This window comes from Canis aureus, chromosome 21 (genome assembly GCF_053574225.1).
Source record: "Canis aureus isolate CA01 chromosome 21, VMU_Caureus_v.1.0, whole genome shotgun sequence".
Lineage (NCBI taxonomy): Eukaryota > Metazoa > Chordata > Mammalia > Carnivora > Canidae > Canis > Canis aureus.
This window is the reverse complement of record NC_135631.1, coordinates 23120361-23138363: the sequence shown is the minus strand read 5'-3', so window position 1 is coordinate 23138363 and position 18003 is coordinate 23120361. Positions and strand designations below refer to the sequence as shown.

Sequence of the window (18003 nt, the reverse complement as noted above, 5' to 3'; positions counted from 1 at the left end):
CCCCAAAACACCTGCTATACAATTTTCTGAATAAATTTAAGACTAAGCTTATGAACTGGTACATATGTAAAACTTTAAGGTTATCTGTACTAGTGGCTAAATAAGATATTAACAGCTTTCTCATTAACTGAACTAAACTGGAAATGAATCATAAAATAATCTAACAGCAATTATTCTTTATTAACATTATTAAAAGCTTCTAAGCCTGTTTCTGGATCTAACTGAAATGTAATAAATATTTTATATCTAAAATGGAAATCCAGATACAAAAATTACTAATGAGAACAGAGATATGAAATTGGGCAGGGGGAGGTGAACAATACTAAAACCCTTCAAAGCCTATGTAAATAAATCTCCATGAAGAGCAAGATACGTAATAATTTCTAATGGTTTCAAAAATGTGTGCAAGCTAAAAGCCAGAGTTTTATATGATCACTTGCCTTTTAAAAAGATCAATCTCCAACTCATTGATTTTCAAAGTAAAGATCTCTCTCTATATTCTTACAAAAAATCAGTTCATTATGTGTACTCAAATGAGGAATATTCCACAAAGAAAGACACAGGTGTAACTTGCACGGCGGTGGAAGGGCTGAGTGCAGAGTATGGTAAAAGACTAAAAAACCCAATAATATCACCCAATATCACCTTGATTTTTTCTTTTAATCCATAAAACTGTTACATTGTGACATGAATATGCTCCCATTCCTATTATTCAAAACGCATGTGGAATAATAAGAAAGCCATAAAGCCCTAAACTACACAATCTTTTCTTTGACAAGGAAATAGCCATTTGTTCTGCTAAAGCCCTTATCAATCATATCTCCCTCTCAGCCCCCTGCCTTTTCAGAGCATTAGAGGCCAGATGAATAGGCACTACTGACCTATAACACCGTTAACAATTTGAAATGCATTATGAAGCAGCTAACTGGGAAAAGCTATCAATTCCGGAAGGCTTTCATAGTCAAACAACCCAGAGCTAGGGCCAACAACACAGCTTGCCGAATGCACACAATAAAATGTAGCTGGGTGCATTACACATGGTAATTCAAACAATCATTTCCTTTTTTCAAAATGCTGCATAAATTAGTTGAAACTGTTTTTGGTATGAATATATTTTCCTTGTTATGAAGGTATAGAAATTTTAGCTTTCCATTCGTATTTCCTCTAAGGAAGTATTTTCAACAATATGTTTTAACATGGCTGTTAATATTGTAGATGAGAATCTACAAAGAAGTTTTGATAATTAGAAGGTAAAAAGCAACATATAAGTGACTAGAAAAAACGGAAAGGATTTTCTAGTAAGAAACACAAATGAAAAACTGTGTATAGATCTATATCTAATTAGGCTATAACATTCCAAAGTGTAGTCTTTGGATAAAATGTACAAAGGAAGGTGCTGTATCCATTCTCAAAACAGAGGTGAGCTGGTTTTAATCAGAATTAAAAAGAGATATGCAGTGTCTCCTCCAAATCAAACTACAGAGACACAAATGGATACTTACTGTTCAGTTGCAAACAACCAATTACAAATTATTTAGATGAACATACAAATTGACATGGGGATTAATAGTCACTAAGAGCTGAGTAATTATAATAACGAAAGTAGCAATATTTATCAATGCTTGGTGGGTGACGGGTCTTATAATGAGCGTATACAGATTATTCTCAATCTCTATTACTGCCCCATGGCGCAGATATTATAATCTCTATTATGAAGAAAAAGGCACAGAGAGATTAAAGAATTTGCCAATCACAGGTGGGGGTGGCACCTGAGTGCCTCACTCGGTTAAGTGTCCAACTTGGTTTTGGCTCAGGTCATGATCTCAGGATTGTGCGATCGAGCCCCACGTTGGGTTTCACACTCAGTGTGGAGTCTGCTTGAGATTCTCTCTCTCCCTCTCCCACCCCCCCCCCCCCGCTTGTGCTCTCTAAATTAAATAAACCTTAAAAAAAAAGAATTTGCCAATCATTACATAACTAATAACCAGCAGAACTTATTAACTCTATGAATCAGGCAGTGGGGTAACTCCAGAGCCTACAATCTTAGCTCCTACAACATACTATTACATGTTCTAGAAGTTAAGAAACATAATCCATCAGTGAATATACCATGCAACCCTAAATAGGGTTTAGCATTTCAATTCTCATATAAATTCTAATTATTTCATTATAAAAACAAAATAGCTATTATAGAATATTTAGACAATACAGTAAAATAGAAAATATAGGGTAGGAGGATCATTTAGTTCCATCTTCCAAGAACAACTGACATTTTTATAACTTTATTCTAATCTTTTCTATACATATTTTTCTTTAAAATCCTATGAGATTATAATCATTACCCATACACAATTTTAAATGCATTTTTTTCAAAAAATTTTTGAATTTTTATTGATGTATAACATCATGTAAAGAAATTACATTTTTTTCTAGAAACAATTTCTAACAGCTACATGATATTCCACATTTTCTTCTGTTAACCTTTCTTTTATTGCTAGACATTTTGACTAAAGGTCTGTATTAATAGTTTCTGCTTCTAGCTATACCATTACAGATCAAGGTATAGCTCCATATTTTAAATTAGTTATAAAGTAAAGATTGCCCAGAGAAGAGTATTTAAAATTACTTCATATTTTTAAATTTAGATCGCAAAGGAAATGACTTTGGTCTTGCTAAACCCACAAGCCTATTTTCCATTAAAAAGCTTACAAAACAGAAAATATACTATCAACAGAAAAGACATTCAACTATACTCGAGTATGTGGAATATTCTAAAACATATATTTTTATATTGATACATTTTTAAATGATTACAAAAATGTCCAAACTGTAAGGATAAGTCAGAACTGGACAGGGCCATTGAATGTGGCTATGAAACCTGCAGACAAGAACCTGCACAGGACAACTTAAGAGAACAAAAGCTGAACAGATGGTCACTTTACACACTTCTAATCCTAGGAGTCCTGGGGATAGACGAAGATAGGGTTTCTTTCTGATTTTCTTTCTTTCTGATTTTACCAACTACATATTTAGAAATTGCTAGCTCTAAGCTTTAATCTATTGCTTTGTCTTCAAATTCTCCCTCAAAGAGCTTTCTCTCTTCCCAGGCCAGAACGGTTCTCATTTTCCACTAGGGAACCCAAAATACTGAGCACCACTGTCATGGCTGAAATATTTCTATGTTGCCTGATCATCACTGGCTATTAACAGACCTTCAGACTAGAATATTTTAAACATCTGAATTAAAAATATACTATGTAGATTCAGATAACACAACACTATAAATACACTATTAAAAATAAAAGGTGACTTTAATTCAAGGAACTTCACATGTTAGAGATCTTCATCCCGTTGAAGACAATCAAAATGAAAACTTACCACTATTTTGGCCAAGATGCCATCATCACTTGCATCTAAGGTAACCACAGCTTTGTCAGTCTCTATTTCACATAAGGCATCTCCAGTACTCACAGCTTCACCTACAAAACAAGACTGGGTTTGTTTTGTTTTTTTAAAATATGAATATTAGTATATATGCTGGAGTGTGTGTTAAGTACGTAAAACACGAAAAATGAATACCAAAATATTCGGTAGCTAGCTCTAGGTTGTAGAATTATAAGTAAATCTCACTACGTAAGTATGTGTTTGCATGTGTCTTTATGTATGGTTTGTTATATTTTCCAAAAGGTCTATAATGGACATAAACTACATTTGTTATAATAAAAAAAAAAACTACAAAAGATCATTGAGCAGGTATTAAAAATGAAATCACATTTTAGAAACAATAGCAACAAATGCATATTTCCGTCCACAAATCAATTCTGGACCCATTTCTTTCTTTTTAATATATTTTGACTATTATTTCACAAAGAGAAAAGTTTTACAATTAACAGCACTTCTGAGTTAACATTGTAGGGTAAGTTCAGAAACCCTGTTGGCACTGTAAAACATAAATAATAAAGCATATTAAACAAAGACAGACAATGTCAAAGACACAACTGAGGTCAAATAAGAAACATTTCTGTGCAACAGAAGCAGTATGGAAACTCAAAAATGTTAAGACCTGACTTGCTGTTTCTGGATCAAGAAACAGGTGGGAGTGGTTAGCAGGGAGAATGCAGCAGTTTCTTTTGGAATAAAGAGAGCTAAGTGATTTGCTGAAGACAGGGATGCAAATCAGAATCTCCCCTTAAGGTTCGGGCTGGGTCAGTGCCCCCACTCATAACAGGAGGCTGATAGAGGCGGCAATCAAGACCTGTTGACTAGGACTATGACTTTAATCAGAACTGTAGGTCTAGGAAGGTGGGGAACAAAACCATCACCTCAATTCCAGGATCTGAGCCAAGCCACCCTCTGGCTCCATTATACTGCACCTACGGATATCTCCAAAATCAATAGCAAAATCCCTAGACTGGGTGTGGGGAGAGGGTGAGAATGGAGGTGGATGGGAAGACACTGAAACACAAATGAAAAGCCTTCTGCTGAAAAAGAAATGACAAAGTTCCAAAAACATTCCAAAAAATTTAATGCTAAGAAAGAAAACCACAAAACCAATAATGGAAACAGAAATTTGTTTCAGATGCAATTTACTGAGTGCAACCTGTCAGAGATTTTTAAATAAGTATTTGAGGATGTTTAGAAATACAAAATGGAGATAAAAGATCCATCACAAGAATAAGAGATAAAAAACAATGTACAGAAATGAAACAAAATGACATCACATAGGAAGAAAAAAACTAGAAAATTTTGGAAATGAAAAAATAGTCATTGAAATAAAAAGAAACAATGGGATGTACTATCTAGACTGGACATAGTGAACTGAAGTAGTAAATTAAAGGCAGCATTAAGGAACTACCTTGAACTGACTACAGGCAGAGAAAAAGGTTAAAAATAGAAGAGAGCAGTAAGAGACACAGACAGAAGCTGCAAAGTTTACTTTATTCTGTCAAATGGATTTTCCAGGGCAAGACTGGAGGGAAGAGTGGCAAAGCAATACATGAAAAGAAAATTGCTGATAATTTTCTACAATGGAAAAGAAATACATATCCTCAACATGATGGAGCTCTGAATGAGTTTAGAATAATTGTAACCTAGGATGTATTGCCTAGAAGAGGGCACTGGGAGCCTTGTAGCTTGCCTGAAAATAATTGTATCTTGACTGGGGGTGGTAACCTGGTTATATGTGCAAGTAAAAATTAATTGAGCTTATTATGCTTTATGCAATTTATACCTCACTAAAAAAAATTTAGCAGAAAAAAAGTATCAGACTGTATGAATCCACATTAGATATACTGTAGTGAAATTCCATACAATAAAAAGAATATTAAAAGCTACCAGAGGAAAAACAAAAAAACAAAAAAATCCAGATTACTTCAATGGAATGACAGAGAGCCGACTTCTCAGAAGCTGTAAGAAAAGTCAGAAGCCAATGGAGGGAAAAGCTGAGGAAAAGTAACTATCTAGAATTTTATATGCAGCCAACCCATCAATCAAGAGTGGAGGAAGAGTGGGCACCTGGGTGGCTCAGTCAGTTATGTGTCTGACTCTTATCGGCTCAGGTCACGATCTCAGGGTTGTGGGTTGTGAGACTGAGCCCCAGGTAGGGCTCTGCTCTGGGGTGGAGTCTGCTTAGTATCCTCTCTCTCTCCCTCTCTGTCCTTCTGCCCCTATTCACCCTCCCTCCCTTTCATTAAAGCAAACAAATAAATAAAGGAAAAGGATTCTTGAGACATATAAAGGCTAAGAAAATTCACCATCTATTAATGAGCTATTAAAAAATGCAGTTCATCAAGAAGAAAAATGGACACAGAGGAGACCCATGGACTATATGAAACAAGCTACTACAGAAATTGATAGAACGGTAACTATGAATCATTTAAAAGTTAATTTCTGAGGGTTTAAAAAATGTAGAACTCAAACTCTAAAAACAGCATAAGCTGGATAAGGAAATGTTTAGTTGATGGGTAAAGCATGCTAAGGACTTTGATATAAATAGGCACAAAAAATGTTTAAGAACTCTAGATATTGGCAAAATTAACTATGTATCCAAAATACTTACTAATGTATACCCCTCCAAAAACCAGAAATATAATCTTCAGCATTCCACAAAGCAGAGGAAAAATTAAATAAAAACTATTATCCAACTGAAGACAAGCACATGAAAAAAATTTTAAAAAGCCACACCGAAATTATAGAAATAAGTCTGAATGTATCAGTAATTGTAATAAATGTAAACAGATTAAAACAACCTACTAAAAGCAGCAGAAATGATCAAAATGAATACAAAAAAATAAAATCTGGATAAATGTGGCTTACAAGAGACAGACCTAAAACAAACCAGGATAAAAATACAGGTATAGAAAAGCATGTAACATACAAATACACTCCCTCACATATACACCAGAAACAGCTGGTATAGCAGTATTCATAGGCTCACTCAATAAAAAGACATAAAGGAAAATCTAAAATGCTAAGATAAATATGCTCTGAAAGTTCACTGTACAGAAACTATTTCATTGTATACCAAGATGGTGACATAGATGGTTATATTATCTCAATTAAAACAGTTTAGAACTATCAATATAAACTATTTTAATGAAATAAACACATCTGTTAGATGATATTTACGGAACACCAACAAGGTGATTATTGGCCTAACCTCAAACAGATTTTCCTACTCAACAGATATTTAATAAAAATGCTTTAGGGCACTGAGGATACAGCAGTGGTGGGGGGGATAGTTAAGATTCTAACCTCAAGAAGCTTGCTTACTTCCTAGTGACAAACTGGAAATTATGGTGGGATTAGATAAAGTTAGGATGCTATAGGAACACTCAGGAGGGGTATCTAATTTAGTTTTTGCAAGGTGAAAGGCTTCCTAAAAAGTAATATGTACATTTACATAATTATGTATATTATATACATATTATATATAAATCTCATAACATAAACATAAACATCATAATATTTATATATAATACATATATAAATCTGAGCCTGAAAAGATGAAAAGACAATCAAGTAAAGAAGCAGTGATCCAAGCAGAAGGCACAACATACCCAAAGCCCAGGAGGCAAAAGAGAACAGGAAACTTTGGAGGAGCTGGCTACTAGTACCTGAGAGAAGCAATGAGAGATTAGGCTGGTGAGGTAAGCAGAAATCAGACCAAAAAGGAACCTTGTATGTCACACAGAGAAAGCAGATTATATCATCTTACACACTTCTTTATAGTGACAGATGTTTTCATAGTTAACACCTAGAAATTCTGTCCATAAGAAAACAGTATGTTTCATCACTTGTGCTCACCCCCTGCAAATTCTAAACACCCTTTAAGAACCATAGATAAAACGCACACACACACACACACACAAAACCGAACCAGATTAACCATTGATGTCAACCTAGATGACTTTGTTCCTATTCCTGAATTCCTACAACAGCTGTGATTAATTTGAAATGAATCACAAATTGCATTATAAAATGTTATACTGCTACAGTTACTTGTTTTTTTCAATTGGGTTTTCCTACTTTTTACCAGGCTATGAGTTTCTTCACAACAGCAATAAGACACCTCTTAAGTGTTTTACATTCTACCTCATTACCCTGGACTCCAACTAGTGTTTCATATATAATGAGTTTGAGATTAAAACACTTGAGGAAAAAAACTGCAGTAATTTCACAAATCCTCATGTCATCATAAGGTATACATCAAACTATCGCTTGTATTTCATTTGGTTCTAAAATTTGATTTGTAGCATGCTTCTAACAGTAAATATCTTGGTGGCCTATTTCCTTTCTGTGTTTTAATTATATGTACACCTACTCACATAACATAGACATATAGATTAGTTATATGAGAATGTCAAGAGAGAGAAAATGGAAAGAAACACAAAGAAGGGTCGATCCATTATACAGTGAGCTTTCCCCAGAAACCATAGCAAAGTTTAAAACATTGCATTAACTATATAAGGGCACATTACCCCTAATTTTATGAAACTAAGGTTCTAGCTATCAGTAATCAAACATAATATAAATATCACAAGAAAATTTTGAGTCTAATAATAAGCCATGATGACTCTAAATAGCCTCAGTTTTGGCCTTAACAATTTGGTGCTATAATTGAGAAAAGATGCAAAACAGAGTGGTTACAAGGAACTTTTCCAACTCAGACACAGGTTTGATTCCAAGCTCTGACACTTGCAAGCAATCTTCACCAAATTACTTAATCTCTCTCTCAGGAAGGTTTTGAATGCATAGCTGTTAAAGAAAAAAGATCATGGAACTGGAAATGTTAGGTTAATAACTCTTCACATACATCTTCAAATAAAACACTTCACAACATCTTTAGATAAAAACATTAGGTATGCTATTGAGGACCATCAAGAACCAAGACTCATTCTCACTCCCTAACCCATACTGTCATTTCAAACAGATCATTCAGCAAACATTAGTATAGAAGACGTTATACTATGCACTGTTAACACAATGTTAAGACACGGTGCTGTCCACAAAGAGCCTGGTGTCTAGAGGAGAAGGCTGAAAAGCCAGGCCCGAGCATCATGGATGATGTGAGGTGACAGACGGCTCCTGAGCTGCCATGTTGCAGAGATGGCAGCTTTGCAGTGTCCCTGCCCCATCTCCTTGTGGCGCATGTCAGCAGCCGAGGTGGAGCGGGCCCGGAGCGAGAGTGCGGGCCCCAGGAGGGGCCAGAGCAGAGGCCCGCCCGGGGGCCGCTCCCCAGCACCGAAGCCAGCATCATCGTTGGTTCCTTTGTCCAGATGGGTGGCTGCCGGAGCTGAAGCCTGGAGTTACAGAGGCTTCCCTTTCTCTTTTTAAATTCTGCCTATGAAGTAGAGTCCTGATCAAACACAATGGTCATGTTTATGAAGTAAACACATCCTGTGACTTTAACAAAATAATTCGGTCCTGCCAAAAATTAACAACAAAAGTATTTATTGAGAAGGTGTATATGGTGGTAGTGGTGGGAGCGAGCTAGCTTTTATCAGTAAGACCACATAAAATCACACCTACATGAACATTAAAGGAAAAAAACCTCTTCTTAGTGCTTGGTTGAAGTATAGTAGCAGCTACGATTTGAGAAAAATAATTAAATTGTTTACACAACAAATACTAGGTAAGTAGGTAAATGACACTGTACAAGACAGTATAGTAAAAAATAGTAAAATCAGACAGACCTGCTTCAAGAAGTTTTTAATGGGACTGAAGAGTACAAATAAGCAGGCCATGGCCATCCCACCCAACCAGGGCTTACTGTAGTGTGGGATGACAGACCAGGGGCCCTAGTCACTGTTTGCCAACCCTTTTCAACTCATCACACAAACACAAAATATTATTTGCACAATCAAAAACCCCAGGCAACTGTGTTCCTAGGCCATGTGAGGTCCTACCCTGAGGGTTAAGGGCAGGAGTAGCAGTTTGAGAAGGGAACAGCTGGGCAAAGTTAACCTCCCTTATATCCTTCTGACCCCTTACATTTTATATGTTGCTCATCTAAAGTGCTCAACACACTCGCGGCTAGGGGTTGCCCACTATATGGGACAGGGAAGACAGAGAACCTTTCCATCGGCAATCAGTAATTGCACTCACTAATTCTAAAATACTGACATAAGAGAAATATTAACAGTAAATGTAAAAAAGCACAGATGGAATGCTGTTCAGCAATAAAAGGAAGGCACTGCTGAAACAGGCTACAACATGGTAGATGGAAGAAGCCAGTCACAAAAAGACGGCACATTATAGGATTCCATTACAGGAAATGCCCAGGAAAGGCAAAATTTGAGAGCCAGAAAGCAGATCACACTAGGAATAGGAGAAAGAAGTGACTGCAGTCAGGCACCCAGGATCTTCTGAGTAACAGAAATGCTCTGAAATTGGATTTTGGTGATGTTGCACCACTCGTTCTACTTTAACTAAAAATCATGGAATTGTGCACGTAAAATCACCAAAATCTACGATATGTAAACGGTATCTCAATAAAGCTGTTAAAATTGTAATATACTGGAAAAAATAGTGAAGCTACCTGTGAAATGCAGGTTTCAAAAGTTTTCCATTTTAGCACCATCAACATGGATACAAATCCCCAGAAATAACAGATATCAGAGCTCTTCTACAGGAGAACCCAGACCCATTATAGCACCACAATGGTACCTACGGATAACACTTCCAACACTGATAAACTCCCTCAAAACGCTTTACTTCAGAATCTTATACTCTACAATGAGATACAGTCTAAAGACTTACACAAAAACTATCTGAGATAGTTGTAATTCGCAGTCACATGACAGAAGGAACGTCCACATAAAATGACAGTCCCTGAGGGAAAACATTAAGAGCCGTAAATATGACTGATGACACACATCCTTGTCTATGTTCCAGTACTGGGACTAAGTACATACTTGCCATACTGCCTCAACCTAGTTTTGTTCCAGTATTTCATGGTATGTGCTGAAATAGCTCAAGAAAGAAAACAATGTTTTTCATACCCTCAAGTAATCGCTCACAAAGGGGGGGGAACCAGAATGTCTTCTTCCTTTTGTCATTTTAGCAGATTATTTCAACTGGTGAAAAAATAAGCTATATCCATGTCAATTAAACTGAAAATATCTGAAACACATTTTTCTCTCCAAATAACACACTTGTAAACAAAGATGTGGAATTACAGTTCAGTTCACCTTTCAAGAGATTCTAACATTGTGCATGTTACCTATTGTTGTGTCTTCTCCACAAATTTTATAATCCATATTCTTTTCTTAACCCCAGACTGAAATTAGGTATTGTAATACTTGTTATAAAAATGCTTCGCTAACATTCATTAGATCAGCAAAGATGGGAAAAATTTATATATTATTGCATATTATCAAGACTCCAACAAAACAAAACAAAACTGAGTTATCATAGAATTCTGAAGTCAGTTCAACTCACCCCCGGATATTTCATGGCAGAGCGGGAACCCCAAAAGACAAACCATGATTCCCAGGCCAGAGTTCCTTTTGCTGCATCTTTATCACCTTAGCTTAAAACATACACACCCCTAACTGCCCCTTCCCCCGATGACACTAGTAATTGTGAATTACAGAGTCTCCAACTTTCAGGAAACATTAAAAGTCTATAAGACCAAACTGCTATCCATTAAAGGTTATCAAATCATTAGCCTTTGCTTAAAAATAAACTAGACTTTTAATTAGATATATCACTATTCTTTAGGAAGAAAAATTCAATCCTCTTAATGTTTGAAGGTCTAAACTCATTGTTTCAAATAAGAGTGACCATGCATTAAAAAGATCTCAAGATCAAATTTTTTAAAACGCAGCTAATAAGAGAAAAAAGCATAAAGTCTGAGGCAAGATTTTAAATGTTTTTAATACAGAATGACTTAACCAAGCTATCAGAAACGTATCAAGCACCAAACTTAGACATACAGTCACATAAATGTACTGTACTGTACATAAATGTTAATGAAAAAAAGTAAGTCATGCTCAAAAGCTCACAATGAATCATAAACATGGTGAACTTAAAGAAAGAATAGTGTGAATTCCTGAGGACCAAAAATTAAGATTACTCTCAATTATTTACAATATATTAGTAAAGAAATGTTTCTCTTCAATTGGCAGAACACAATTTTAAGAGCAACCTTCAGGGAAACATGCTCCAGGGGCTTAAACACATCCTGGCTTACCCTATGTGAAAACAGCACAGTGTAATCAAAAGGAAAAAAGAACAGGATGATGAGACCATATGTCTCCTGGCTCTTCATCATATTCTCCATATTCTAGTGGATGTGAAGAACTTAGATTGCCAGTGAGCCAGTTGCCAGTGAGCTAGAAGTCTAAAAGATAAATGTGGTCCAAAGAATCCCTCTTATCTACTTGCCTCAAAATGTGAAAAAATTTAATCTTTTTATAATAACCTGAAAAGGCTGTTCGTGTCTGAATCATTATGTAATGACACCAACACTCTGTCATATCGAAAGTGGAAATAGCAAAAGCTCTGTAATTCATCAGAAAAAAGAAACCTAAAAATAGACTCCAATTGATTACATTATTTATAAAGGCGAAACTTTCTTAGATACTGATAATTATTTTTAAAGATAGCAGCCATGCAGAGCCAATTGCTCAGAGTGCTTCCTAATGAAGCACTGGCTCTTTCACTTATGTGATCTATGTCTTCCTCAAATTCTAGACAATTCTCTGCACTTTTGTCTTGAATATTACCTTTTTCTCATTCTCTTTTTGTTCCTAGAATTCTTGCTACTGGATTACTGGATGATTTTCATTTGATTCCCCATGTCTCAACTTCTTGTTCATATTGTCTACTGCTTTCTCTAGGCTGCATGCAAACTAAGTTGCATACAACTTCTGTTCACTAATTCTTTGCTCAAACTTTAATCCAACCTTGAGTTGTTCGTTTTCTAGTTTTAAAGACAGTATTTTTCATTCTTAGAAGTTCTGTTTGTCCTTTTCAAATCTGCCTAGACTCTCTGGAGAATATCTGTCTCTTTTCAGATTTTCCATTCCTTGTCTTACATGTTTAGTCATTTTAAACATATATTTTCATGTATCTAATAATTCCAATTAACTGAAGTTCTAATAGGTTTAGTCTTGCTGCTTGTTATATGCTTCATGACTTTTGCTCCTAAAAGACTATCATGTATGTTATTAAATTTGATATTGTGAACTCTTTGTAAGTGGGACTTTATCTGGGAATCTTGTATGGCTTGGACTGGAGGCTGTGTCCTTCCATAATAATGGCCTTTGCCAGGTAACTCAGGAAGATTATCAGCCCAGAACCACTTTACCCCTGCTCTGGGTTCCCAGAAAATGCAAGTATTCTAAATGTGAACCTGAAAGCCTCATGAGGACAGGCCTATGAGAGCAAACTTTCAAGGAAGTAGGCATTCTTATTCCATACAGATCCTAAATCAAACAAATGAATCTGCTTGTTATCATATGGCATTAAATTCCATCCATATGCTGATGACTCTCAAATTTCTATCTCCGAGTCAGACTTCACTCATGAACTTCAAATCCAAAACCAATTGTCTATTCAACACCTTCACTTCAATGTCTAATAAACATCTCAAATTTACCACATCCAAGCCTAAACCTAATTCTTTTTATCCCTCCCCCCCCACCCCCCCGCTGCCCCCCAAAAATCCTGGTCCTAATTTCATTTATTCTTCTTCTATCTCAGGACCAGTGGAGCACCTGGCTCCAACTCCCACTCATCACTGTGGATGCTACTAGCATTTGATGATTCCCCTTTTTTTGTATTTAAGCATTACTTACCATTAAGAAATCTGTTTTATAATTTTCTATCCAGTAGTGAGCAGAAGCCTTACCTCATTCCTTCGATGGTCATACTGACCCAAAGTCCTCAGGGAATTGTGAATGAGCAAAAGGGACTACTTAAATCATCTATAGTTTGCTCTTGATATCAGAGTGCCATTAGGGCCTGCTCCATTCCGTGTAATCTAACAAGACTCAAGAAAGCACACAGAAATCACCTCCTATAAAATAATCATGAGTGTGGATACACCTTGGCTTTAGGATAAGGACCCTTACAGACTGATAAACTAACAAATGGTATTTGAGATCCTTCCTATAATCTATCTGACATCACATACATACTATGCCTTAATCCAGCCCGAACTACCTACTATTGCCAAAATATATGTCATAACATCTCACTTCCAAGATTTTGCCAAATTGTATACATTACTCAAAGTGTCTTTTCTCACTTTTTAAAAAACAAATAAACAAACAAACAAAATCCATGTATTCTACAAGGACCAGGTCAAATAGTATCTCATCCGTCACATTTCTTGCTTTTGGCTTACTCTTCCCTTGCCAACAAATTTACTGATCAACCACTTATGTTGCCAGGTGTGTTCCAATTACGATGCTAGTCATGAAAGAGAAAGACATACCAAGCTATATTCCCTGAGGAACAAAATTAAGTAATGCTTCCAACCAGACGTGATACCTTGCACAGCAAGAGCCAGTCACAGTCATCTGGATAGCCTCATTGTATCATACCTCCTAACCTCCATGCTGGTCTAATCCATGGTCCCAAGCTCCTGCTGTGAGGTCCATTTTATAATCTACCTTGCTGCCTTTCCTAGCATCCCAGTCTCCCTCAAAGAACTGAGGCCTTCTCCTAAACTCTCAAGTTCATTTAGCTACAGTTCAGAAGTAAATATCTGTAGTCTTCTTCCCAGTCCCCATACTTTGTCATCACTGGGAAAAGTGATACCATGAATGGCTCTCTCTCCTGGAATCACAGCATAACTGTTAGACTCTGAATTCTTGCCCACTACCTAAACTCATTCAATGTTATTTTACAAAGCACTGAACTGGACCACTCAATAGCAGCATTTGTCTGGATGACCTCTGTGCCTGGTGAGTCACATACAAGTCCTTACTAGGGCTACTCTCTGGAATCAGACATGGCATCCTAAGCCATGTCATCCATAGGCTCCCCTCATTCTGTTTTTAACACCTGGTTCACCACTTCTTAAGCTGAAGCATAATAATGACTACAGGGAACCATCTGCTCCATTTTTCTGTATATCTAACAATCTCTAACAGGGACTAGAGATTCATCCTCTTTCTTCCACAAAAGTTTAACATGTTGCACAATGAGTAAAGCACAGGGAAAGATGGTTGTATCGAGTGCTGAAAAAGCTACCCCCAGTCAATACCTGCATGGGAGAAGGTTACTCTGACACATTTGGCAATGACCAGAGGTGGGGAAAAAAAGGGAAAAAAGCAGCCACGAGAAATATAAAGCCTCCTTCTTCAGATGCCTTCACATGAATTGTTCCTCTGCCCCTCTGTATGATAGAAATATAATACATTTTACTATCGAGTTGTGCTAGAATCCTTGTCTACTGCTCTTCTTTTGAAAGTTTTATTATGCTTACTTATTTGTTCTTGTCAATAAAATTTATAATCAACTTGCTTTGCTTCAGGAAACACACACACATATATAGATAGCATCATCATAAAGCCACAGTGAACTTAAGGGGATCAACAAGTTTATGATGTTGAAACTAAAAGCTAAGTATAAAAACTTAAAACAAATGTCTCAAAATATTTTACCATTCTCTGCTTGTGAAAAGACAGAGGCTAAACCCAGAAAACCTTTGCTACATTATGTATTACCATGGGGAAAGTTTATTTAAACAAACTTAGTGGAGGATATGATTTGTATCGTGTTGTGCAATACACCTGATTGGAAAAGAATCCAAAACTATGAAGTAACACAAGGTGTTAGTAATGTACCCACTCACCTTCCTTTTTCAGCCATTTTACAATGTTTCCTTCTTCCATCGTAGGAGACAGTGATGGCATCAGTATCTTAATGGGATCAGCTGAAAATGAAGAAAAGTAAGATTAGCCACAAAAAAAGAATGTTCCTCATGAGGCATCAATAAAAAGTTCAAATACATTAACATCAAATTCAGTTTGAGAAAGAAAATATTTCAAAATCTAAAAGACTCAAGTGGTCAAACTAAGCATCCAGTAAATAGTAAGGAAATGTAAAATTCTCATTTTTTTAAAAAAATTAAAACTCTTTTTGGAATACTTTCAATTTCTTTTTCATAGTTCCCCAATCCTCTACATGTATTTTCAAGCCAGATGCTTGTAAGATTAAAAAAAAAAAAATGATTTATGTTTTACCTCCTTCTCCTTCACGGTTGTCACTGCAAAAAAATATTTACAAGGAACAAAGGAAAAGACAAATAAGAAAAAAAGAAAAACAACTAGGGTTCTGATAACCTACAACAAAGTAATCAAGATTAGACTTTAAGAAATTGATTGTATCTTTTATTTTCCTCTACTATTACACTATCCAAGTAGCAAAGGTTCTTGCCTTAAGTGTGAAAGATTTGCCTTGTTGAACAGGACCAGGCAAGCAAACCTGCATGGTTAAATTAATCTCAGATTGTGTTCCATACAACATTTCAACTGGAATCCAAAAAGGTAGACTCAAACCAGGGTGACCCCTCAGTGAAACACAGCTACTTTCTCCCTAGATATCAAAAAAAAAAAAAAAGCACACTCTAGATATTTGTCCAGATGTGCTTTCCCAACAGTTAGTTGTCCAGTGTCCAGGACCATACTCCAAGAGCACATAACTGGTATAACTCATAACTCATATAACATTTATACTAATAAAGCAGTTAATAGCATATACCAGCTCCTTGCAGTAGTCACAGTAAAAAATTACAGTCCCTGAAACCTTCCACAGAACCTATTTATTCTCTCCTCAGATTATTCAACTCTCTGACCCAAAAAAAGCAAAACACTATATAGTACATCTAATATATTTCAAATGTGCAAGAGCACAGGATAGGGGTTCTTTTTTTCCCACTGACATTTTAGGGTTAAAAGCAAGGGAACTGACCACTAATGTTAGAGGAGGTTCAATATTTCCTTTGGGAAACTAAACTAATTTACAGTAACTTCAAGCAGAGAGTTCCAATGGCTTCATGGTAAAAGGAGTTCCATCTCCGAAACATTTGGAGAAAAGCTTCTATCCTCTCTCCACCAGACACACAAACCTGAAATGAGAAGTCTTCTTCTCATTTTCTCTTAAGAACTGCCTGCCTTGGGGTGCCTGGGCAGCTCAGTTGGTTAAGGGTCTGCCTTCAGCTCAGGTCATGATCCCAGGGTCCTGGGATCCCTGCTCATCAGGGAGTCTGCTTCTCCCTCTGCCTCTGACCCCCACCACCACACACATGCTCTTTCTCTAGCTTGCTCTCTCTCGTCAAGTAAATAAATACAGTCTTTAAAAAAAAAAAAAAAAAAAATTGCCCCCCTTAAGGAACTTGCACTTTCCTTTCAGCTCTTCCATGCCCAAGGCATAAGGGGACCTGCCTTTCAAAGGCAGACAACAGGCCTACCTCTGTTCCTGCCATCAGGGCCCACCTGGTGTGAGGAAGCAATTCAGCTATGTGTGTTTGCTTTCTATACATAAACTGTCCTCAACAGAAGCTCAAACTCTAAAAATGGGATTATACTGGGAAGCCCAACTGTAAAAGGCCACAGATCTTCGTCACATCCTCTAATCCAACAAAACCATCACACTGAACTGTGACTTTGAGCTCCATCTGACTTTTCTGCCTCTCTCTCAATGAATATCAAACTTTAAGGACAGAAAAGTAGAATTATCACTCCTAATACCCCAAAATCGGTGGAGTCCAAACCAAATTCTAAGTCAACACATCTATTTCGTCAATGAGACAAGTACAAGCCACCAATTAAGGGCTTTGAATTCTTCTTGCCTAGCTCTCAAGGCTATACTCTACACACTGCACTACTTCTCACCATTAATTTATGATCCTTACAAATATGGACCCTTACAAATATGGATCATCAATTAATCACTGGTTATTCATAGTCAACACACCCAGAAATTCAAACACAGCAAATCCAGTATCTCAAGTCCATCTGAACATATCTTCAGTCAAATGTCCCAACAAACACTTTCCCTACCTTGTGCTCACAAAAATTCTTGTATTAAGAAACCACTTTTACTACTGACAATGAATATTTTGTATGTAGAGGAAAGCAGGTACTCATTAGGTGCATAATATCTTGAAAATAAGGGAGGAAAAACAGCCACAGTGACTTTCCTAATTCCTGATAAATCTTTAATTATTATCTATTAATAATTAACGTATTATCAATAAGCCATATTTAATATTAAAATCTGATTTATTGTTAAAACACAGTTATCACAGAAGAGACTGGTGAACATCGGCCATCAACTCCTGTGCTTTATGTCTCTCAAAAACTTTCTCGGGACGCCTGGGTGGCTCAGCGGTTGAGCGTCTGCCTTCAGCTCAGGGAGTATCCTGGGATCCTAGGATCGAGACCCAGAGACCCACGTTGGGCTCCCTGCGAGAAGCCTGCTTCTCTCTAGTCTCTCATGAATAAATAAAATCTTAAAAAAAAAAAAAAAAAAAAAAAAAACACA

General features: G+C 36.5%; 1 protein-coding gene and 1 long non-coding RNA gene across 4 annotated transcripts in view; one reads left to right on the top strand and one right to left on the bottom strand.

Annotated features, from left to right (window-relative positions):
* PDHX (pyruvate dehydrogenase complex component X) overlaps nt 1–18003 on the bottom strand; it is a 63774-nt gene that overhangs the window by 33394 nt on the left and 12377 nt on the right. For all 3 annotated transcript variants that reach the window (XM_077863564.1, XM_077863566.1, XM_077863565.1), the window contains exons 2-3: nt 15311–15391; nt 3379–3479 (exon numbers count right to left, since the gene is read on the bottom strand). In XM_077863564.1, coding sequence (XP_077719690.1) covers nt 3379–3479; nt 15311–15391 — 182 coding nt within the window. The remainder of the gene's footprint in view (nt 1–3378; nt 3480–15310; nt 15392–18003) is intronic.
* The window catches only part of LOC144292771 (uncharacterized), a 46966-nt gene that overhangs the window by 21101 nt on the left and 7862 nt on the right, over nt 1–18003 (top strand). The window lies entirely within an intron of this gene.